General features: G+C 49.1%; 1 protein-coding gene across 2 annotated transcripts in view; it reads right to left on the reverse strand.

The window, feature by feature from the left end:
• The window catches only part of UGGT2 (UDP-glucose glycoprotein glucosyltransferase 2), a 1,923,861-nt gene that overhangs the window by 1,060,711 nt on the left and 839,082 nt on the right, over window positions 1-24,068 (reverse strand). For both annotated transcript variants that reach the window (XM_069639785.1, XM_069639786.1), the window contains one exon: window positions 12,699-12,793. In XM_069639785.1, the coding sequence (XP_069495886.1) occupies window positions 12,699-12,793 (95 nt within the window). The remainder of the gene's footprint in view (window positions 1-12,698; window positions 12,794-24,068) is intronic.

Here is a 24,068-nt window from a genome sequence, read left to right on the forward strand (position 1 = left end):
CCTTCCAATGTCCTTGTTGGCACTTCTTTCAATGATGTTGGTGCTGCAGTGGCGAACAAAGGAGCTTCCTTTCCATTGTTGACGACCTCACTGGCGTTTTGTCGCGGTTCATCAGAGTCGTTCAGTTTATAGACGTCGAAGCCTAATGAAAACAATGCCACGTTTTCTTCTAATATTGACGTAATCAGAAGGTTCGATGTAAAGTGAAGCAACACCTTATCATTCGTGCCTTCAGCTGGAAACTCCACGACTTTAATGTCATTCGAGGAAATTGCACGTAGGCTTGGTACAAGGTGAAGTAATTGAAGAACCGTTCTACGATTCAAGATCAGATTCGCAATTGGATTCAAGCTCTCGATTGCCAGTTTGTATACACAGACTTTATTCGGCGCTGATTTTAGGCCCTTGTCGTGTGAAATTTGGGAACGTCTATCACCCACCAATTCTTTTAAACTTCTTCGATAACTTTCTAGGGGATCATTCACAACAAGTTCCAGCTGAGACTTTTCGGGCTCCTTATTCTAGTCTGTTTTGATCAAGGGGCATGACAATGCCAAGGATCCCCTTGGTCTACTGCTTTGCGCCTGAGCAATGCAAAGATTCCGTTTATCGGCCACGGTCATAAACACAGGGCTGCCTACTGGCGGACACATAGTAATCGAATTATCACAGGCTTCAATCAATTCACAGTGTCTTTCGTGAGATTTGTGTTTAAGTGTAGGATTTTTACCAATAGCCTCCTTTGTACAAGGCTGCTTCGTTATTACAGGCTTTGAAGCAACTTTATCCAATAATAATACAGGCGTCTCCATACCTTGAGTCAAAACCACTTTGGGTAATGGCACAGTGATTTGGGGCACATCAAAGCTTGTCGGTAAGACAGATTCTAACTCTACGAGTTCTGAATCGTCATAAGTTGAGAAATCCAGGATTTCAGTTAAGCCGTCCTCAGACGGCGTGGTATTCTTTATTTGAGGTTGTTTAGCTGAAATCAAATGAGCATTTTTTTGTGATATTAGGGTGTTACTCGATACAGGGACTTGAGCCGTTGAAGTTTTGGCCGAGACACTAGAAAAGGCCTGTACCATTTTTATATTTCGTAAAAATTTCTGAGATCCATTTGAGACGTTTTTCTTTGGCTTTTGGTTCTTAGGTTTCTTGCTGGTTACAGCGTGGTTTGATTTTAAAGGCGAGGTTGCCAACTTCCCTGTGACAATGGAGGATCGTGTAAAAATGGAAAAGACCTTGGGTAAACCTTCATTTGCGGAGATACTCGCAACTTCGGTAGTTGTTTCAGTTACAGTATCAATGCCCGAAGGAGACGCCGTTTGGGGGTCAACGGAGGCCTTATTGGCGGCGCCTCTAGCCTGCTCGAATACTGTGTTAAAGGACAAATTGACACTGTTTGGTACAGGCAAACTTGCCGATAAGCAAGGACCAGTGGATGAAGTAGGTAAGATAGCCGGAAGCCCTGAGTCATAGGGGACTCCAAGGGCCTTTACAGGAGTCGAAACGAGATCCACTTCCGTTAGGGTATTATGCATTGCTTGAGACGACAGAGCAAAGAGGATCTTGGTTAGAGACAGCGTCCAATGGAGAATGCTGTTGTTTTGCTGCTTTAGTAAAGGCTTGTTCAACCTGAGGTTTAACTTTCGTGCTAGGGAACTTACTACATGGGCGCTCTTCAGACGACCGCCCGCCTACAGTTTTAATGTCATGTTTAAATAGGGCAAGGGTCTCTCGCGCCACTTCGGCGAACAATCTTTTGTCAGATGAGTCGGTTTTCTTGCTCTTGTTTAACAAGACAAATGCTCCTTCCAGTCTTTTAAGGCACTCGTGTTGCTCGACATACGAGCGGTCGCAAGTTTTTTCTATCTGAGTTAGTTTTGAGCTCATGATTGCGACCACCGTTGTTAAGTCCTTAGTGGCTTCATGTATGTTTTCGTACAGTTTCATGAACGGGGCCAATGAGATCGACGAAGAGGCCATAAAAAGGGCTTGTAATTCCGTTGATGAAGGCATCGTCGGCAGAGTTATACAAGATGAATTGGGTTGAGGCTCAGAAGGTCTGGCCACATGAAGCTCCTTCTCACGACGAATTTTCGGAAATGGGCGTTCCATTAATGAAGAATCTGTGGAGTCATTATGAGAGGAGTGGTCGTTGCCACCGGATTCGTCAATGGCTCCATAGGACTTCCATTTGGAGGAGGCAAGTCTTTTTTGGGAAGTCAAGTGTATTTCAGATGTCTCGTGCCTCAAGTCGGCCTTTAGGGACTGATCGGTTGATTTTAACCGTTTGTAGCACGAGTCAGGCCATATATCAGAAATTGCTCCCAACAGCTGGCTGTTATTACGTTTAACTGCAGATTTTACTTTCGGTTCGGCTGAAAGATTCGGCTCTTTGGGTGTCTTACTAGCGCACATTTTATTCAAGAGCGTTAAGTTCTGCAGGACGTTGTTCACTACCCCAAGGGAGTCTCTTCTTGCGGGCATTGAATTACGTGCCTCTAGCTCGCCCATTGTGCCATTCTCCAGATTAAGAACGCAATTTCGGTCACAGCCGTGCAGACTTGAATTGGAAATGTTATGTTGAATGCTAAAGTTGTTCGCATTCGTATATACGATTTATTCATGCGAGCCCTCTGAACAGATTCGTGGTTACACTCACTGGAGAACTCGCATTGATCATTGTGCTAGAGTCATTTAGAGTAGGTCCCACGTCGTCGCTAGGTAAGCTAAAAAAAGAATAGGTGGACGGCCGAGGCCCAGCGGTCTGATTTACGGCAGTGATCAGCTCCTTCTCTTGATCAATTTCCTGCTCTACAATGAATTCGCTGCTAGAGGGCGCTGCTCCGTTGACTCCGAGACCTCGAGCTGTGACTGAGTTTGAGTTACCTTGGCCGCGCGTGTTCCACACACGCTCCGAAACCCGCCCCCACGGCGTCATCGCTCACGGGAGAGGCGGCCAAACAGACACACCCTATGACGAGAGCCGGGATGAGAGATCCGCCACAGCCGCAACTAGGCGGTTCGTCGCTGTCACTATTGCGGGGCTTCGGCGGGGCTTCACAGGCACCGCGACATCCAGGTCCCTCAATCGCCTGCAGGGGCTCGCCGGCGTCCAGCGCACGGCATTCGTTTTCCTCCCCGCGCCACCCGTAAGTAATAGTGCAACCTGTGATAGAGTCTGTGCTAGCGTTGCATGTATTGTCAAACACATCGTCGGAGCGAGGGGGCAGATTAGCAATGGTGATTGTTGCGTTTTCAAAATCCAGTGCCTCGTGTGCTTGAATAAGACCTTCATTGAGCTCGACAGACTCAGGTTCAGAAGTGCAGGAATGATAGCAACTTACTTTCTGTGAACGAGAACGTGGAAGTCGGCAAGAAGCCTTTATCTCGTCGGGAGCCACCGCGCCGTCACGCCGCTTCTGTGCCCGGGTCCTTAGCACAGGAGATTGAGTAGACGCCATTACTCGCCGCTCGCCAAACAGCAAACAGCTTGCTTCCACAGCCCTTTCCACCTCAGGGCTTCACGCCGCAAGGGTCACGGAGGCGGCCTCAAGTAGTCAGCTGGGTGGTCAGCTGACAGCTTGACTGTAGACTGTTAAAGTTACACGCACCTCTCCCCCTCTTCTACGGGCTTCTCTGGTTTCCTCAAGGTATCAAGAGGATGATAGATGGGAATAACACTCTTCCACTCGCCACAGCAAACAGCTTGCTTCCACAGCCCTTTCCACCTCAGGGCTTACTTTCTCTATGGACTATTGGCACCTGCCAGAGTCTGGGTTAGTGTCAGGATCCAAGATTGGAAACATTGGAATCGCTGGCGGTTTCGGCGGTGAGCGGTCGAGTCCTCACCCAACATGGCGCCCGCCCACTTCTCGGCCCGTTGTATCTGTTGTTTCACTCTCTCAACGCTCCGACTTTTGGATTATTGCCATCTCGTGTATTACTCTTCTAGTCTTTATTCACCTTGTTCCTTCCCTGTATCTCTTTTCCTCTACCTTTACTGTTGTCTTCGTGCTCGCTAACGTTCTACTTTTTGTTTGAGGTTGCCGCTAATTGTGGTACGGTGCCTCTCTGCTTCCCTGTTCTTCCCTCGCTCTAACTTTCAATCTACCTTTTTCCTTAACGCCACTGCTGCCTGGTCTACATCCTAACTCCGGCCGCGCGGGTGCTTATTCGCACTGTGCTCCGCGTCCGTGAACAGGAGCTTCCCAGCTGGTCTCGCTATCGGCTGTTCTCTCAGCCCTTCTGTCTGGTGTTTTCTTTCTTTAACGGGCGCGGAGGCGCTGCGCTTCGCCGCTTCTGCGTTTCCTTGAGTCCCTGTTGCTTATCCTACTTTCCAGCCTTCCCGTCGTACTGCCTTCCGGCGGGGTTGTTCCTTTCCGCTCCGCCATGGTGGTTCAGCGCTGCTTCTGACTACTTGGGGCATTCCTGCTTCCCTCTCCCTGACTTGGCACATTAGTCCCTTCGTGTTGCATCTAACTCCTGTGTATCTTTTCTTTACTATACCTTCCCTTACCTACCTTTCTCCCAGGGTCTGATACCCTTCCACTCTGTATCTTGGCATTTGCTTCTTGGATTCCTGCCTTCAGCTACACTGAGTATGTCATCATACCTGGTATCTTGGAACTGCAACCTAAAGATCTGTACCATCTAAAGGACCTGTCTTCTGAACCCATCTACGGACTAGGGTTTTTTCTGCCTTCAGGCTTTTTCCCTAGAGCTGAGGCTGGCCCCCTGGTGTTCCCCGGTGACAGGTCCACTCCTCTGTCAAGGTGGCCTCCGGAGGGGCCAGACCTTACCTTCACGAAAAGAAGACCAGAACACCGAAAGGCAAGGTGCCAAGGGCTAAGGAGAAGCCCGGCAAGATTGAGACGGACCCTTGCGAACTTACCTCGGAGGAGTCAGGTGAGGAGAAAGGGGAGGTGGACTCGGATCGTGACAGAATACAACGCCCGAACCCTAACATGGCCTCCTTGGAACAATACCAAGAACTGGTGGCGGCAATGCAGAACCTCACAGTCGAAGTCCAGGCTTTGAGGACAGAGAACATAGCACTCCGACAGCAGGTAGTCCTACATAGAGATGACCGTGGAGATCTACCAGCGATGCCCCTTTCCTTCGGCAAATACAACGGTCATCCGGAGGAATGAAGGAATTCCTTGATGCCTGTGGTGTATATTTTGCCTTCCGTACCCATGCCTATGAATCGGCAAGATCTAGGGTTGGATTCATCATTGCCAATCTCACAGGAAATGCTCTGGCCTGTGCCACTCCTCTTGTGGCCATAAACGACCCTTCCTTGATTGATTATGATCGTTTTGTAGAGAGCTTCAAGGAACGATTCGACAGACCTGAGGTGTTCTACTCCTCTTCAGAAGCTATCCTGGATGTCGAACAAGGGAACACAGACGTCCAGACCTACATATCCCGCTTCCAGAGACTAGCGGCTAAGGCAGATTGGCCTGATTCAGCCCAACAAACAATATTCCGGAGAGGACTCCACGACGAGCTCAAGGACGAGTTAGCTTGTGTAGCCCAACCAGTATCTTGCCAAGAACTGATGACCTTGTCGTTACAGATTGAGTTCCGGCTAACAGAAAGGCGGCAAGAAAGAAGACGATTCAGGAGCAATCCTCAGTCTATCAGTCTACCGACCCCCTCCCCTGCAACCCGGACCAACGTCTCATCTGAAGAACCCATGCAAGTCGGAACTACCCGGGGACCCCTTACACCGAAAGAGCGTAAACAAAGAAGAGAGACCGGGTTATGCATGTATTGTGGTTCCGCCAAACACTTATTGAGAAACTGTCCAGAATTACCACCCCGGAGGAAGGAAAACTTCAACCCCTGATCTACAGCAAGGGAAGTCTCGGGGGAAGTGCCAAGTACCCTTGCAACCAATCAAGAACCATGAACAACCCTGAGGAAAACAGCCTGATGGTGTTCCAGGTCAGGTTATGGTTATTACCTTCGAGTCCCATTGAGGTACTTGCCATGCTGGACTGTGGAGCTGCAGGTAACTTCATAGATGCGAACTGGGCTAGAGAACACCACATATCTACCAAACCTAAGACGACTCCCATTCCGGTAGAGGGCGTTGACGGTAGACCTTTGTCATCATAGAATCAATACCACTAAGGATGGAGATGAGTCATCACTCAGAATATCTGGTCTTCGATCAGATCAGAGCGGCCCATTTCCCTCTGGTCATAGGTATTCCGTGGCTAAGGAAACACAATCCCCGCATCGATTGGAAGGCCAATAGAGTGAGCTTGAACTCACTCTTTTGTAAGTCAATTTATATGGACAGCATGGTTTCCTCCACTCACCCCGAAGCAGAACCACTTCCTACACAGAGTCCGACAATCATAGCCACGGGTCCACCTCAATATCTCGAGTTCTCTGAGGTATTCATAGACATCCAACCACGTGATCTTCCTCCCCACAGACCAGAAGACTGCGGCATCGACATAGTACCAGAAGCAGTGATCCCATTCGGGCGGATGTACACTTTATCACTCCCAGAAAGGAAGGTCCTGCGAGAATATCTGGACTCCTATCTCCAAAACGGGCTCATTCAAGAGTCGAGATCAGCCTGTGGAGCCTCCTTATTCTTCATACCAAAGAAAGACAGTGCTGAACTGCGTCCATGTATCGACTACAGAGAGCTGAATAAGGTGACGATCAGAGACCGGTATCCTATGCCATTGATCCGAGACATCTTGGAGGCGGTGCAAGGAGCCATGTATTTTACCAAACTGGACTTAAGAGGTGCCTACCATCTCCTAAGAATAAGACAAGGTGACGAGTGGAAAACCGCGTTCCGCACTCCTTTCGGGTTAAACGAATACCGGGTGATGCCGTTCGGCCTGGTCAACGCCCCAGCTATCTTTCAGAGGTATATGGACAAGGTGTTTGCAGACATGTTGTTTGTCTCGGTTGTGGTGTATCTGGACGATATCCTGATATACTCTCGGTCATTAACCAAACACAGGTCACTGGTGAGGAAGGTACTCCAACGTCTTCTTGAACACCAGCTTTTGGTGAAACCGGAAAAATGTAAATTCGAGACCACTTCTGTATCCTACCTGGGATTCGTTTTATCTGGCGAAGGCATAGAGATGGACCCAACTAAGGTCAAGGCCATCATGGAGTGGAGAGAACCCAGCACTATCAAAGAGCTACAAAGCTTCTTAGGATTAGCCAACTTTTATAGAAGATTTATACCCACCTTTTCCAACCTCGTGCTTCCTCTCACATCCCTGCTCAAGAAGGGAGTCAAGTTTGCCTTGGGGGATGAACAAAAGAGAGCTATTCAGACCCTTAAGGAATGTTTCTCCTCCGCTCCCATTTTGGTACAGCCGGACCAGACCATACCATACATCCTGGAGATGGATGCTTCGATAGGAGCAGTAGGTGCCATCCTATTACAGAAGACAGCTGATAGCTACGAACACCCGGTGGCGTATTTCTCGAAGACCCTCACCAGTAGTGAACGGAACTATTCCGTCTTGGAGAGAGAACTCTTAGCCATCAAGTTAGCCTGCCAAGAATGGCGGCACCTCTTACAGGGCGCAACCCATCCCTTCGTGATCAGAACTGACCACCGCAATCTCCGAGTTCTACAACAAATGGAGTGCACCAATGCCCGGCATGCTCGGTGGGCATACGTCTTCCTACAGTTCGACTTCATAATAACCTACATCCCAGGCACAGAAAACAAAAACGCAGACGCCTTATCACGAACTATCAGGGACAGATCAGGAACCTACAATGGACATGACCGCCTTTTCCCCAATCTCAAAGTCTTAGCCTCCACTGTCTCCTTTTTCCGAGATCTGATACCTCATTATCAGTCCGGTACAGAACTACCCGCCACGGTCATCCAAGGCAAGGATGGACTGTACTATCATGATCACGCCCTTTTCATTCCCACCAAAGATCTCCAGAAGCTTGTCCTTTCGTGGTGCCATGATACTCCCTTGTCGGGTCACCCGGGCATCAGAAAGACCTATGAACTCTTGCAAAGAGGCTTTTGGTGGCCTAAATTCAAGACTGATGTATATCAGTATGTTACCTCTTGCTCAATCTGTGCCTCTAACAAATACCGAACTGGTAAACCGCTCGGACTCCTACAACAACATTCCCTACCGTCAGGACCATGGGAACATATTTCTACGGATTTCGTCGATCTTCCCCCTTCTGAGGGTATGACGGTGGTTATGGCCACAATAGATTCATTCAGCAAACTGGCCCATTTTTCAGCCTTTAAACAAATACCCTCTGCTCCTAAGACTGCTGAAATCTTCCTCCGAGACATAGTTCGTCTACACGGTCTACCCCAGACCATTGTATCTGACTGAGGACCTCAGTTCACGTCCAAATTCTGGGCTTCGCTTTGCCAGACCCTGGGCATCAACAGAGCCCTTTCTTCGGGATACCACCCCCAGAGTAACGGACAAACCGAGAGGTTAAACGCGAGCCTGGAGCAGTACTTGAGGTGTTTCTGCAGTACGCAACAAGAGAGATGGCACTGTTTCCTTTCCCAAGCTGAGTTCGCTTACAATAATACCCTGCATACCACTATCCAAATGAGTCCTTTTTTGTGCACTTATGGTTTTCATCCCCAACATCTACCCGGGTTTGGCTCCCTAGCCACTAAGATTCCGGCTTTGGACGGCGTTTTACAGGAACTTCAGGAGGTTCATGAACTCGCCAAGAAGGCACACCAACTCAACCAACAATCACAGAAGAGATGGGCAGATAGGAGTAGGGCTTCCAATCCTACATGGGGACCAGGACAACTAGTCTGGTTATCAACCAGATTTCTTCCTAGATAGGTTCATGCTAGAAAATTCTCCCCCCGTTATCTTGGACCGTTTTCCGTTCTCCAACAGGTCAACCCGGTTGCCTTTCGGGCTCAAACTTCCTGACTATCTCAAAAGGGTTCACCCGGTGTTTCACGTCTCCTTGCTCAAGGAATACAAGGTAGACCCGTTCCTTAGACCCATCCGCAAGAGTCGAGCCCAGGTACATTCTGTTCCAGAAGAATACGAAGTGGCATACCTGGTGGACTCCAGATACCACAGAGGTCGGCTCCAATAACTGGTTCACTGAAAAGGCTATCCCGTGGAGGAGAGGTCTTGGGAACCGGTAAGCCATGTTCATGCCCCTAGGCTCTTAAGAAGATTCCATCGCCTCCACCCGGGCAAGCCGGGGGGTACCCCGAGAGGAAAGGGGTATACTGTCAGGATCCAAGATTGGAAACATTGGAATCGCTGGCGGTTCCAGCGGTGAGCGGTCGAGTCCTCACCCAACATGGCGCCGGAGCTTATATAATCTGGCTCCGCCCACTTCTCGGCACGTTGTATCTGTTTCACTCTCTCAACGCTCCGACGTTTGGATTATCGCCATCCCGTGTATTACTCTTCTAGTCTTTATTCACCTTATTCCTTCCCTGTATCTCTTTTCCTCTACCTTTACTGTTGTCTTCGTGCTCGCTAACGTTCTACTTTTTGTTCGAGGTTGCCGCCGCTAGTTCTGGTACGGTGCCTCTCCGCTTCCCTGTTCTTCCCTCGCTCTAACTTTCAATCTACCTTTTTCCTTAACGCCACTGCTGCCTGGTCTACATCCTAACTCCGGCCGCGAGGGTGCTTATTCGCACTGTGCTCCGCGTCCGTGAACAGGAGCTTCCCAGCTGGTCTCGCTATCGGCTGTTCTCTCAGCCGTTCTGTCTGGTGTTTTCTTTCTTTAACGGGCGCGGAGGCGCTGCGCTTCGCCGCTTCTGCGTTTCCTTGAGCCCCTGTTGCTTATCCTACTTTCCTGCCTTCTCGGCGTACTGCCTTCCGGCGGGGTTGTTCCTTTCCGCTCCGCCGTGGTGGTTCAGCGCTGCTTCTGACTACTTGGGGCATTCCTGCTTCCCTCTCCCTGACTTGGCACAGTAGTCCCTTCGTGTTGCATCTATCTCCTGTGTATCTTTTCTTTACTATACCTTCCCTTACCTACCTTTCTCCCAGGGTCTGATACCCTTCCACTCCGTATCTTGGCATTTGCTTCTTGGATTCCTGCCTTCAGCTACACTGAGTATGTCATCATACCTGGTATCTTGGAACTGCAACCTAAAGATCTGTACCATCTAAAGGACCTGTCTTCTGAACCCATCTACGGACTAGGGTTTTTTCTGCCTTCGGGCTTTTTCCCTAGAGCTGAGGCTGGCCCCCTGGGGTTCCCCGGTGACAGGCCCACTCCTCTGTCAAGGTGGCCTCCGGAGGGGCCAGACCTTACCTTCACGAAAAGAAGACCAGAACACCGAAAGGCAAGGTGCCAAGGGCTAAGGAGAAGCCCGGCAAGATTGAGACGGACCCTTGCGAACTTACCTCAGAGGAGTCAGGTGAGGAGAAAGGGGAGGTGGACTCGGATCGTGACAGTTAAGAGTTTCCAGCTGGCTAGCAATTCTATTCTCCTAGCAGTCACTGGCTTCCTCCAGAATCCGAGTTATAAACCCTAATACGCAAAGATCATCTTCCCTTTGTGGTTTCTGGTCAATGCAATGACCAGGCTGCAGTCCTCAGCAGCCTCTCTGAAGTGTGCTTGCGTTACCATCTGAGGCATGTCAACGACTTAGTTATAGCACTTAGTAAGCAATCGCTTCTTGGTCATTTTACCTGCTCTCCCTCTCCAGACTTTTGTCTCAACTCCTCCAAGGTTAATTCTTCTCTGTCCACTTTAATACTGTTGACCATCCTGTAAAGTGCTCAATAAAGTAGGTGATTGCCCTAACAGGTAGATTAGATTTCCTGACCAGAGTTATGTCATTGGATTTAACTTCTGATTGCCTTATCGCCACACAGTGTTTGATATTATTTACACAGACCCCCACAGGTGTGCAGTAGTTCCATCCCTGGGGTTACTCTCTATCCCACAAATGCTTCTCTGTATGCAGTTGAAGTTTTAAAATCCCTGTCTGTCATCTAGATCAGAGGGACGTTCCCTTAGCACTGTGCACTATCTCAAAGTAAGATCGGTGAAGCCTCTATCTCTTCAGGCAGAGTAAAAGGAGGTTCCTGGATACCAAACCCCTTCTGCTTGTGAATGGTGGGCAAGCCTTTCTCCATTTTCTCAAAGACGCCTCTGCAATGTTAATGTTCAATGCAACATGTGTCTGCCTATGATGCCCCTGTGGTCTAAATGGGAAAGCCTCATTTGTTGGAGGTTACAACATGCATACGGAAGCTTGAACAGCTTGCCTCAGAATGAAGGCAAGGCCAAAACATGTTTGGTGCCAGGAAAACAGTGCAAGAACCAACAAGGCTCTCTTTTCAACCTGGTTTATAAAACAGAATGTACAGGAAATTACAGCGTTCAGATGGATGAAAGGTGAAAGAGGAAAGAACATGTAGATGGGGGCCGTGAGACCATTCAAGCCACTCAAGAGCGGTTAACAAACATTAGACTCCTTGCCCAGCAACAACTGTAGGAGAGTCAAGAGATAAAGAAGAGGCTACATGACTGAGGAGCATACCTGAGAAAGTTCAATGTAAGAGACCTGGTGCTTGACTTCTTACAGATCTCAAAAGATAAGTTAACAGCCCAGTGGCATGGACCCCATACAATAAGGCAGGTGCTCAGTGACCCAAACTACAGGGTTCAATAAGAAAAGTGCTAGAAAACTAGCCAAGAGTCTCGCATCAACTGGCTGAAGGCATGGCCACCACACCAGCAACCCTCTCCGACAACTCCTGCTAACACCACAGCCACTTCGGCAATGGTGCAATTGATCCGAGAGAACTTCCAAGGCAATCATAAATCAAATTTGCAGGCTTATCTACAACATTTTTCCCACTTTTTCAGTGAGTGACCTGCCAGCCCCTGGCTTTGCCCAGCAAATGAAACACCGCCAGGGAAGTCAATTTGGCTGTTACCTTCCAGAAGCACCATAATGGAATTGTTTTTCTGAAGAGGATAAATCACCTAGCAGGGACACGTCTACGTTTTGCCTCTGTGCCGCTAAGTATTGAACATTTCACTAGGGGGAGCAGCTGGAGACGAAGCTTGTTCTTAAAGCATGAGTTGCAAGACAAAAAACAGTGCACTGGGTGTTTGGCCCCAAGCAATTAAGCAGAGTACATGTGGGTTACGGCCAAAGCATTTTCCACAAGTACAAGATATGATGCAGGTAATCCTTGACTTTATAGAGTGCCCTTAGGCCCCAAAGGGAAAAAATGTCAGCATGCCTGTGTGTTAAAATAAAATAATTGACAAATTACAATAAAATCTAATCGAGACAACAAAATCAAGAGAAAGGATTGAGGTACATAAGCACAGGGATTTGTAGGGTGGACAGAACCCTGGTGCAAACATTACTTGCCTGCATCCTGGCTTGCGACTTCATATCCTTTCACACTAGGGAAAAGTGATATGGACTTCTCTCCATATGTTTGTCAAATCATACAAGTCTTTAGAAAGGCTAAGTGTACAATGCGTACATATAAGCCACATTAACAAAATGGAGAAAACATCTAATTCATCTGGTTGAGATATTTTGCAACTTTCAGCACCAGAAAAGTTGCCAAGCTATATACCAATTCCAAATATAGCAGAAGCTTGTTCAACACTCCTCTCCCGCTTCACAAAAAGCAACCTTGTTTGGAGCAATATGCTATGATGATTTAGAGTTGTCAGAAACTTACCATGTGTTTCAGAGCATTAGAAAGCAGTTGTCTCCCAGCTGGCTCGTCAAAATCAGCAATGATCCAGATCGTAACTGCATAAATTATATCTTCATCTGAAAGCAACAAATAGCCCAGTCAAATTGATATGCTGTCAAAAGAGTGGAAGCTGCAAAAACAGCCTTCTGGATACGTCAGATTGAAGAAAAGCTAGCAACTTGTTTTACAGGTTATGTTGCAGCATTGGTACCGAGAAAATGCATCTTTTTTTTTAACATGCACATGTGATACCACAGGAGTGTTTATGGACAACATCTACACAAATCATGTACTTGGCTATTTATTGTCAATTAATAGGTACAGATTTTTCATACATAACCAAAAGACTGCAAAAGTTTACTTTTGTGTGATCAGAATTTTCTTCTGAAGAAACATTTTTCACAAAGATGAAGAAAAAAAAAGCCAAGTTCATTACATTTTATTGAGAAAAAAAAACTGATGCACCACAGGTAAAAAGAGGATGTGGTACACGAATATAAACATAGTAAAAGCCTGAAAAGCTATACAGAAATATTCAGTTAAAAAACGTTGTTAAAAGGGACGTTATGGTTACGTTGCACTAATAAAAACCTATCAAATTCAGTGGAAAAAAAACAGAAATTTGACCAGTTATGGTAGGGTAAGCAACCATAACTTGCGCCACCACCGTGCACTGCTAAGACTAACACGCAGGACATCAAACATGACATCACAATTTTCATTGATGACATCACTGATGACATCAGAAATCTTGGCCACTTGGTTTTGGTCACAGACATATGTAAGCCGGGCGGTTTTGTTCACTGACAGTGCACATTTTTAAATGGAAAAGGTGCTATATATGTAGACATTAACCTTCTCGAATATTGTAGAAGTAGGATTTGCTGTCAGCTCATGGCGCACAGATATGGGCCAATAAGCAGGCCTTAAACACACAATTCATTTGTGTACTTGATGAACTGTAATGTTGTTGATATTTTCTATTGATGTTGTTTCTGTCTTCTTTACTTCAGTTTCGCCGTATGTGCCTCTAATCTGTATGCATTGTGGGTCTTTATATGTATTGTTTGTGCTAACACAAGTATGTATTAAGTCTTGACGTATTAGCTATGTATTCCATGCTTAACATTACTCAAAACTCTCCAAGGATAGTTTTCATTATTTTACAAGCCAAAATTACCAGAATAGAAATATTGTACTTCTATAGTGTATACTGCAGCCATTTCCTATGTGTATGTATGATTAGGTTCCTGTATTAACAACAACATTGTAATATAATGTTTTGTTTACATAAGTACATTCTTAAATACATTAAGTAGTTTGTGATAGTTCTCCCGATCACCCCTGACATCTTGTTATCAACATTATTAAAACAACCTTGTGTAAGGACATTTCAGTAAAATTAATTTCATAGGTGATGCCATCAGTGATGTCATCAAACACAAATTGTGATGTCATCTTTGATGTCCTGGGTGTTAGTCTTAGCAGTGCGCGATGATGGCGCAAGTTATGGTTGCTTACCTTACCATAACTGGCGAATTTCTGGGGTTTTTCGATTTTACTTGTAACCATAACGTCCCTTTAACAAAGTTTTTTCACTGAATTTCATGGGTTTTTACCAGGATACCCATAATGTTTCTACATGTTCCGTACATTATACTGACCCAATCCCTCAGCCCCCATTGTGATAGCCCCAGAGAGTACACGGACTGCGCGCATGTCCGCAGACTTAGGACAGCATTCACACTACACCAAAAGCACAGGGGTTACCTTACAATTTTGTTTCCTGCAACGGACAAAGACATATAAATGAAACAAAAATACATATATGCGATACATACAAAAATAAACGGTTATAGGAAATCTGTACTTCAAAAAGCACAAGTATGTTTTCATGTGGTGCACAATATAACGGAATGCACCAAGCACAAAGCTTAACTGTACACCTCACAGTATCACCTTAGTGCAACCTTGCTTACACACGCATAAGCACCTGGCACTTATTTCGGAAGAAGGTCTTAGAAAATTGTAAGTACACTGTATTTCTTCCTGTATTATTACAATTTGTTATGTATACATAACTTATAAGAAATGGCAAGCACACTGGAATGGCTGGCGGAATAGTTCCCCAAAGACGAAATGACTGAACAAATTACATCAGTTTTTTGTATTAAAAAATGTACTGTATACCATCACAGCTGTTTAGTTCAAATATCACTAAAACTTGCTTTTCTTTTAACAATAAATAGTGAGGATGAGGAAACCAGGGCCGAATTATGTTTGAGTGAACCTGAAGATGTGCACAGACAGCCCCTAACCCCAAATGTATATAATGAACTGATGAAGTTATCATCAAAAATGGATGAACTAAATAATAATTTCATGCAGTTGATGACATTTGCGAAAAATCATGTGAAGGAAAATGTTCGATATCGCTGCCCAACTTGTACCTGTACCCGTTCACCTTGTCCAAACCCATCATCCCCATCAAATTCCATGAATGAAAGACTATGATCATACCTCAATCCCTTCCTCCCCTCATGAACATTGCATACAAAATCCCAATTCTCCCCCATTTATGTTTCCCATTCCGATTCCCTATCTCTTTGCTAATTGAATGTATGTTTTCTTTGTACAGGCTTATAACAAAAAAAAGTATAATAATAATGAAATCAAACAAAGTAACAGCAATGTTAAGTGCTTTGGTCAACATATAACAAACATTATGTCCATAAGCCCACCAAATAGTAAAATAAATAAAATTAAAGGCATGAAAAAGTCGGGGGGCAGGAAGTGGAAAGGGGGTAGGAAGGGATAAGGTTCTGGTTCTGCTCCTGGTTCCATGAGGCTGCGAAGTGCAGCGGAATCCTCCTCATCCTTAGTCATGTGTGCATAATTGCTAATAAGACTGCTGCCAGAAGACCCAGGAGATGTTGCTACCACCATGCCGAGGTCACTTCTCTGCTGAGGAAGTGGGTGGTGCCCTCTTGATGGCCGAGATTTTGTCCTCCGACTGACATACCTTCTCGGAGCACGTGTCCCAGATGAGGCCCAGGAATGTCAGAGAATTGGATGCAGCTGTGACTTCTTGAGATTGAGCGAGAAGCCCAGATAGTGCAGTGTGTTCATAAGGGCATGGGAAGAGTGGTGAACCGCTTCCTGAGTTGTAGCCATGACGAGCCATTCGTCGATATATGGGTAGATGTGGAGGCCCTGCGCTCTGAAGAGGGCCGCCACAGCATTCATGAGTCTGGTAAAGACCCTGGGGGCAGATTTGAGGCCAAAAGGAAGGACCTTGTATTGAAAATGGTAGCCCATGATCCTGAACCGTAGGAAGGAACAATGGGGCTGCCAAATCGGGACGTGTAGGTACGTGTCCTTCAGATCCAGGGAGAACATCCAGTCTCCCTTGTCCAATGTCTCCGCTATAAAAGCGGACGTAACCATCTTGAATTTTTGCAGGGGTAAGGAGAGGTTTTGAGGGTGGAAAGGTCCAGCACAACTCGCAGGCCCACGTGGTTCTTCTGAATGGCGAAAACCCTGTAGTAAAAGCCAAAGCCTCGCTGGGAGGCTGGGACTTCCTCCACTGCCTGGCTCTCTACGAGCGATCGGATCTCTGCCAAAAGAGTTGCTGTCCCAAACTGTGGGAGTGGAGGAAAGGAGGGAGGAGAGGCTGGGCTAGGAAGGCGGTATCCCGAGTATACCACAGATAGGATCCAGTTGTCTGCAAAATTCTGGCACCAGGAATTGCGCATGGAGAGGAAGCCTGCCACCCACCAGAGACACGTGGACCTGAAGGGGGGTGTCATGCTTTCTTTCCCTCGATGGCTGCCTGTACGCCCCCTTTTTTTGATGCTTGCGCCGGCTCTGAGACGACGAGCGGTCCGGCAGTGTAGATCTGCGTTCCTGGAAGCCGAGGAACCATCCATATGTATGACCCCTTTCTGAGCGCTGCTGAGATTGGGTGTACGATTTGGGCGTGGTCTTTGTAAGGATGGATAACTACTTAGCTGTTTGTGAGCTGTTTTTCTTCTTGTCCAGCTCTTTATCCGTAGAGGAGTGGAAGAGGTCCCAGCCCCCCCCTCTCGAACGGTAGATTTAGTATGCGTTCCTGGACATCTGGGTTGAATTTTGTTGCCCGGAGCCAGGCTGTTCTTCGCATGTCCGTGGCAATACAGATGGCACACCTGAGGTATCAATATGAGCCACTGTGGATTCCATGAGTTCATGAGCCACCAGCTTAGCTTCAGCTTGCCCCGCCTTAAAGCAAGCGTGATTGGCTCTGGGTGGGGAGTTCTGGGAGGAAGTCTGCAATTTCGCGCCATTATCTTTGGTTGGCGGCTGCCAGCATGGCATCAACGTTGGCTTGACATAGATTTAGAGGCGTTGGAATAGAGTTTCTTGCCATACGCCTCCAAGATCTTCTCCTCCTTGCCGAACAGCTTTGCAGAGGAAGAGGCTGAAGATGACTGGGGCTTAAAGTATAGTGATGTAGCAGCGATCACCGAGGAGTGTGGCTGAGGCTGGCCCGAAAGCAAGAGTGTATCCCCATCCACCTGCCTGTACTTGGCGTCCAGGCGTCGATTGACCGGGTGGGCCGAGGTGGGTTTGAGGCAGCCCTTCTTGGCCAGGGAGACTACATCGGTCTGCATAGGAATCCCCGATTTGGCAAAGGGGATTTCAGCCAGAACCCCCTCTGCTGGCTGCTCAACCTCGGGTTGGGGGAGGCCCAGGTAGTCCGCCAGACCAGCAAGACGTTTGTGGAAAGCCCTGGCTGAGGATGGCGTGTCTGGATCCTCCTCCTCATTCGTATCCTGTGGATCTGGAGGATCCTGTGGAGGAGGAGGAGTAGTAGTTGGCACCAGAGGCTGGGGTACAGGGCCCGCGGCCGGAGGCGGAGGCTGGTACGGAGCCCCCTGTGGAGTCGGCTGGGGAGCCGGAGGTGGTGGCTGCGCCAGGGCCTGGGGCGTCAGCGGAGGCATTTGTGGTGCCACTAGCATTGCGGCAAGGATGGCGTCTTTGATGATAACCCCCATCTGAGGTGACTTCATGAGGCCGAGGAACTTCTCACAGAGCACCTCCTCACTGGCCAAAGAGGTGACAGGTGGTGCCGACGGGGTAGACCCTGCATACCCTGTCCATATGGACGCAAAGGAAAGCTGCCCTGCACAAATGAGGGGTAGACTGTAGGCCACGTACCTGGTTGAGGCCAGTTGCACCTTGACACTCGTTCTTCGCCGAATTCCTGGACTGGCGTCAGACAAGTGCCCCTTTCTGGGGCGGCAGCTATTTTGTCGAGCCGCCTGCCACGTACCTGCGACGTGTTGCTCTGCCCGCTGGGCCCGGCCTCCTCCAAGACTCTTGCGTGTGGAATATGAGGCCTACCGTGCTCCTCGGGCCTAGGCCCAGTAGGTGTGACACCCTCGACCCGGGGGTCAGTAGAGCTGCGCTTAGTTGCCCCCTCCGACGTATTGCGGTATTAGGGCATAGCCCCTTGGCCATGGTGCCGGTAAAAGGACAGAGCAATCGGGTGGAGACCCAGTAAATGAACCCTCCAGTCCCTCAACACTGACAGGGAGGATCCGAGGATCCCTCGACCCGAAGGCTGGTAGCTGAAGCAGCTTCGGTGCACATACTGGTAGAAGGACCTGACTGGACCCTTCCGTGCAGGATAGTCGCTGGGAAGGAGTCGCCTTTGCGGGGTGCGATGGAGAATATCAGCCCTGCCTTGGGCCTAGTTCGATGCTTCACGAAGTTCTTGAGATCCTCTGGAGGCAACCTCTAGAAGAGCTCCCTCCACATGGCTAGTCTGTTATTCAGCGCCTTCGAGGACATCGAGTCACACGCCGAACCCGATTGCCAACCGTGGTCTTGGCCAAGGCAATGTAGGCAGGGGACATGGGGTCTGAAGTTGGGAAGAACCCGTTGCAGGATGGATACCTGCTGAACCCTGTCGAAGTCGACATGCGCCGGAGAGGAGCGTTACGCCTCAAGGACCGAGTACCTGAATGATAAAAAAGACAAAAAAAGACAAAGAAAAGAAGTATCCGCACGTGCAATTACATGGCTTAAGCCAAACCCAGGAGCGCTGGTTGAATTTGGCCTGTTTCCGTCGACGCAGAAAAGGTACTGAGGTGTGGTGCCGGAGGGCAGAGTCAGGGATGCCCATGCAGTATGGGGGAAAGGGGACGGGACGTAAGAGTATTCTAAGTAATACCCACTAAGTAAATTACAACTAATTAACTTAATTTGTGGAAACAATCAGATACCAAAGCAACCAATGGCACTTCCGATGTAATGTCACGTAGGAAAGTAGTTTGTGAATTTTAGGTAGGAAGTAAATTGTACGAGTGGTGTGGGTGCCATAAAAAGTGTCCTCACAAATGACTAGTATATCACAAGTGGGACGTGATTTCTGAAAAAGTATTTTCCTCTAGAAGTGTTACAGCTCCTACATGGGATTTTCCCAACCTACTACCACAATCTCCATTGATGAAAAGAACAAGTTACTCTCTTACCTGGTAACGTTCTTTCGATGGGATGGTCCGACGACGTATTTCACATCTATGACATGTATTCACCAGAGCTCTGCCGCTTCGGAACATCTTCGGCGTCTGCGTCCTGCGTCGATGACGTCGATACGCCGCCCTCGAGGACCTCCTCGGACAACCAATGTCACTGGATGTTATAAGTAGGACGCACGACGCCCATAGCTTCAGTTGTAGTTTTTTCCCAGAACGTGTGGCACCAGTCTTCTAGCAGTCTGACACACAAAGCCTTGCGGAAACGTAAGCTGCAATCGCATAAGAAATTCTGTAGCGGGGAAGGAAGGGTGGGAGCGATATGGAATATGTCGTCGGACCATCCCATCGAAAGAACGTTACCAGGTAAGAGAGTAACTTGTTCTTCGAGGGGATTGGGTCCTCCGACGACGTATTCCATATCTATGACAGACTCCCAAAGCAGTACCAATGCAAGGAGGTGGGAAAAGAATTTAGAACACAGAAATTTAGAATGCCCAATCAAATTGCGGAGTAAAGGACCGCCTTGACAAAGGCCAAATCCTTCCCATGGATGGAATCGAGGGAGTAGTAACGTACAAAAGTATGAACCGAAGCCCAGGTGGCTGCATCACAGATGTTACGAATAGGGACCCCCCTCTGTAGGGCAGTAGAGGCAGCCATACCCCTGGTAGAATGGGCCCGTAAGCCGACCAGTGGGTCCTTACCCGCCAAGCGGTAACACTCAGAGATGGCCAAAATAATCCAGCGAGACAAAATCCGTTTCGTCACAGCTTGTCCCAAACGCTTTCCAGCGTAACCAATGAAGAGTTGATCGTCCACTCTGACATGCGTGAAATATAAAAGCTTAACGCTCTCCTTGGATCAAGCCTATGGAGCCTCTCCTCTTCCTTGCCAGGATGTGGAGGAGGATAAAATGCCGGAAGAACAACCTTCTGGCTAAATGAAATTCCGACACCACCTTCGGAAGAAAGGAAGGACGAACTCTAAGGACAACCCTGTCCTTATGAAACACAGTGAAGGGTGGCTTAACTGAAAGTGGCTGTAACTCACTCACTCTACGAGTGGAAGTGACCGCAACCAAAAATAAAGTTTTATGAGTTAACAGTCTCAAAGGGCATGAATGCAAAGGCTCAAACGGAGCACCCATCAGAAACTTGAGAACAAGGTTCAAATCCCAACCGGGCACCTGGAAAGGTGACGGAGGGAACACATTAGTGAGCCCTTTCAGAAACTGAGAAATTAAACGAATTTTAAAATAAGAACACTCTTCAGACGAGTGCTTAAATATGGACTGCGCCGCCAGGTAACCTTTAACGGTACCCACTTGCAAGCCCCTGTGGGCCAAAGAAAGCAAAAAAGACAGAACCATGGGAACGTCACATGCAAAAGGATACACATTCTTAACCCTGCACCAGTCGCAGAACTTACGCCAACGCTACAGGGACTTAGTTGCAGGCCGTCTGGCCGAGAGCAATACCTCCATCACGTCTTCAGGGAGGTCCCAATCCTTATACCTCAACCTTTCAGAAACCAAGCGTGAAGGTTGAGGGATCTGACCTCTGGATGGAGAACATGACCCCCCTCTCGTGAGAGCAGATCGTCTCGGTATAGAAAAAGACATGGAGGGCAGATGAACAAGTCGAGAAGGTCCGGGTACCACGTCCTCCGGGCCCACGCCGGAGCAATGAGGATCATCTGGGAACCGAACCTCCGTAACCTCTGTAGTACTTGCGGGATGGCGAGGACTGGAGGAAACACATACAGCAGTGGGAATTACCACTCCACCATGAACGCATCTCCTAAGGCTCCTTTTGGAGGAAATTCCCGCAAGCAGAACCTCTTGCACTTCCGGTTGACACTGGAGGTGAAGAGATCCACTTGAGGGGTCCCCCAAAGGGCAAAGATCTCCAGGAGAATCTCCTGAGCCAACTCCCACTCGTGAGAGATGGCGCTCTGCCTGCTCAGAGCGTCCGGCGTCTTGTTTTTGTCTCAGGCCAGATGAACTGCCGAGATAGAAAATTCCTGCTGGATTGCCCAGAACCAGAGCTGCATCGCCTGCCTGCACAGAGGAAGTGACCCTGCCCCCCCCCCTTTTTGTTGAGGTAGTGCATGGCCCCCTTGTTGTTCGTCAGGATCAGGACATTCTTCCCTTGCACAGTCGGCAGAAAAGCCTTCAGGGCTAGCCTGACGGCCCTCAGCTCCAACAGATTGATATGGAGTCTGGACTCCGATGGAGACCAACGACCGCTGACTGTCAACTCTTTGGCATGAGCTCGCCATCCCGTGAGAGATGCGTCCGTCACGATCGTCACCTCCGGCCACGGTAGCCAAAATGGAGCCCCCTTCATTAGATTGTCTTCGATGGCCCACCACAGAAGGTCCTGTGCGACCGAGAACTGCACCTGAACAGGGTCCGACAACCTGCCAGAGGACAGAGACCACTGGAGCTTGAGTGCCCATTGCAAAGATCTCATCCGCAACCTGGCCTCTGGCACCAGAAGAATGCAGGATGCCATGAGGCCGAGCAATCTCAAGAACTCGAACGCTGGGAGACTCTGGGCAAGCTGAAACTTGTGCACCATCCGCTGAATGTGATGAGCCCTCACCTGGGGAGGAAAACACTGACTTGTCGAGCACAGCTCCGATGTACTGGAGCCTCTGAGTTAGTGTCAAATGGGACTTCTTTAAGTTGAGGGAGAAGCCCAGCTTGTGGAGGGAGTGGCAGGTGACTGACAGATGATGCAGGACTTGCTCGGGAGATCGCGCCCTGATCAACCAATCGTCCAGGTAGTGGTAGACGTGAATCCCCCCTTTCCTGAGGTGCGCTGCCACCACTAACATGAGCTTGGTGAAGTCCCTTTGGGGCGGAGGTCAATCCGAACGGCAGGACCCGAAACAAAGTGCGAGTCGCCAACCGCAAACCTCAGGTACCTCTTGTGCTTTGGATGTATCGGCACATGAAAATAAGCGTCCTTGAGGTCGAGAGACACCAACCAGTCCTGAAGTTGAAGGGCCTGGAGGACTTGAGAAAGAGTAACCATCTTGAACTTGTGTCCTTCCTGAGGAGTTTGTTCAAACCGCGCAAGTCCATGATGGGTCTCAAACCCCTGTCTTTCTTGGAAATCAAAAAATAAGGGGAATACCATCCCTTGTTCCTCTCCGCTACAGGCACCAGTTCTATTGCGCCTTTCTCCATCAGGGATCGAATTTCCTGCACAAGGAGCGGATCCGGACTCTTCAAAGAGAGATTCCCCGGTGGATTGTCTTGAGGCCTCTGCCGGAAAGGAAGACAGTAGCCGTGGGTTATGATCTCCAGAACCCACACATCTGAAATAATGGCGCGCCACTCGCTAGATGCTGCACCAGCCTTCCCCCAACCAGCGAACCATGGGACATGGCCTCATGACTGAGCTGAAGCGGCTGCGGCGCTGCCTGAGGGCAAAGAGCCAACAGCCCGAGCGGCCTTGGCACCTCGAGTACCTTGTTTTCCACCTCTGGCACTCCTACGGTGGCCCCCTTGACTGGCAGCTCCTCTCGCTTTACCAAAGGATGAGTAAAAACGAAAGGAACCTCCCCCTCCATTGCTGTCCCCTAGGACGAAAAGGGGGAGGTTGGCGAACTGCAGCGCCCTACGACTTCGCTGCAGCTTGGGAGGTCTGCAACCTCTCAAGGCTCTCGTCAGCCTTGCTGCCAAAAAGATGTTCCCCGTCAAAGGGCATGTTGAGAAGCGGGCAAACTCCGACTTCCGCAACCACGCAAACCTGCGTATCACGGTGTTCGCCGCCATGGACTGGCTGACGCAATCTGCCATGTCCAAACCCGACTGAACGGCCTCACACATGGCCTCCTTGAACCATGGCAAGGAAGCCATCCTGTTCGTCCGCTAAGGAAACAGTTCCACAGAGTGTGCGTGAAACATGACAAGGCACAAACGGAGTTGGCCGCCTGAAGCACCATACGCCCTGAAGAAAACACTTTCTTTCGCGCAGCCGTCAAAACGCTTGTCGTCCCCATCAGGAGGGATGGTAGGATACAACGCCTGCTTTGCCGGGGCCGTAGCCGCCTGCACCACCAAACTCTCCGGAGTGGGGTGCTTGGTCAAGTAGCAGGGGTCGCTACTGGCTGGGCGGTATTTTCGCGGAAAAGACTTGCCCACCGCCGGGAGACTCTCGGGAGCAGTCCAAGCTGCCGCCACCCTCCTCTGTCGAGCCATATGGAACGGCAGTACCGGGGTCAGTTGGTGGACCTTGATCGAGGATATCCCTAAGGTCATCCTGAAGAAAATCCCCTGGCGGAGCAGACCATCCCAAGTACTCGGTGACCCTGGACATAAGGCGCCGGTACGAGGAGTCGGCATGAGTGCCAGGCTCAGGCCTACAAAACTCCACCTTCGGAGAGGTGTCCAGCCCACTGGCATCGTGCAGGGATTGCGGCAGGTCTTCACTTTGGCTATGGCCCGAGAAAATCTCATCCGGAACCGTATCCGGAACCATGCCATCATCAGAGCCCTCATCCACCTCCGAAATAAACTCAAGCTGGCAGAAAGAAGGCACAGTATGTGTTAACAAAGCCATGCTTGGCCTTTGCCAGAGCCTTTCTAGGCGGTTCACCCGAGCCCCGGGGAACCACCATCGAAACAGCCTCGAAAGGCGTCGAGGGAATTGGCGTTGACGGCGAACGTGGCGCCGACAGCATCGATGGCGCCGACACAGTCCTCGAGGCCGGGGCCCCAAGCGTGTCCCTCGACAGCTGGGGCGCCGATGGCGTCAATTACTTCTGCGAAGGCCGGGCCTCGAAAGAGTCAGTCGACGACCTCAGCGCCACCGGT

This window comes from Ambystoma mexicanum, chromosome 7q (assembly GCF_040938575.1).
Source record: "Ambystoma mexicanum isolate Mex_15411 chromosome 7q, UKY_AmexF1_1, whole genome shotgun sequence".
In the NCBI taxonomy this organism is placed as follows: Eukaryota; Metazoa; Chordata; class Amphibia; order Caudata; family Ambystomatidae; genus Ambystoma; species Ambystoma mexicanum.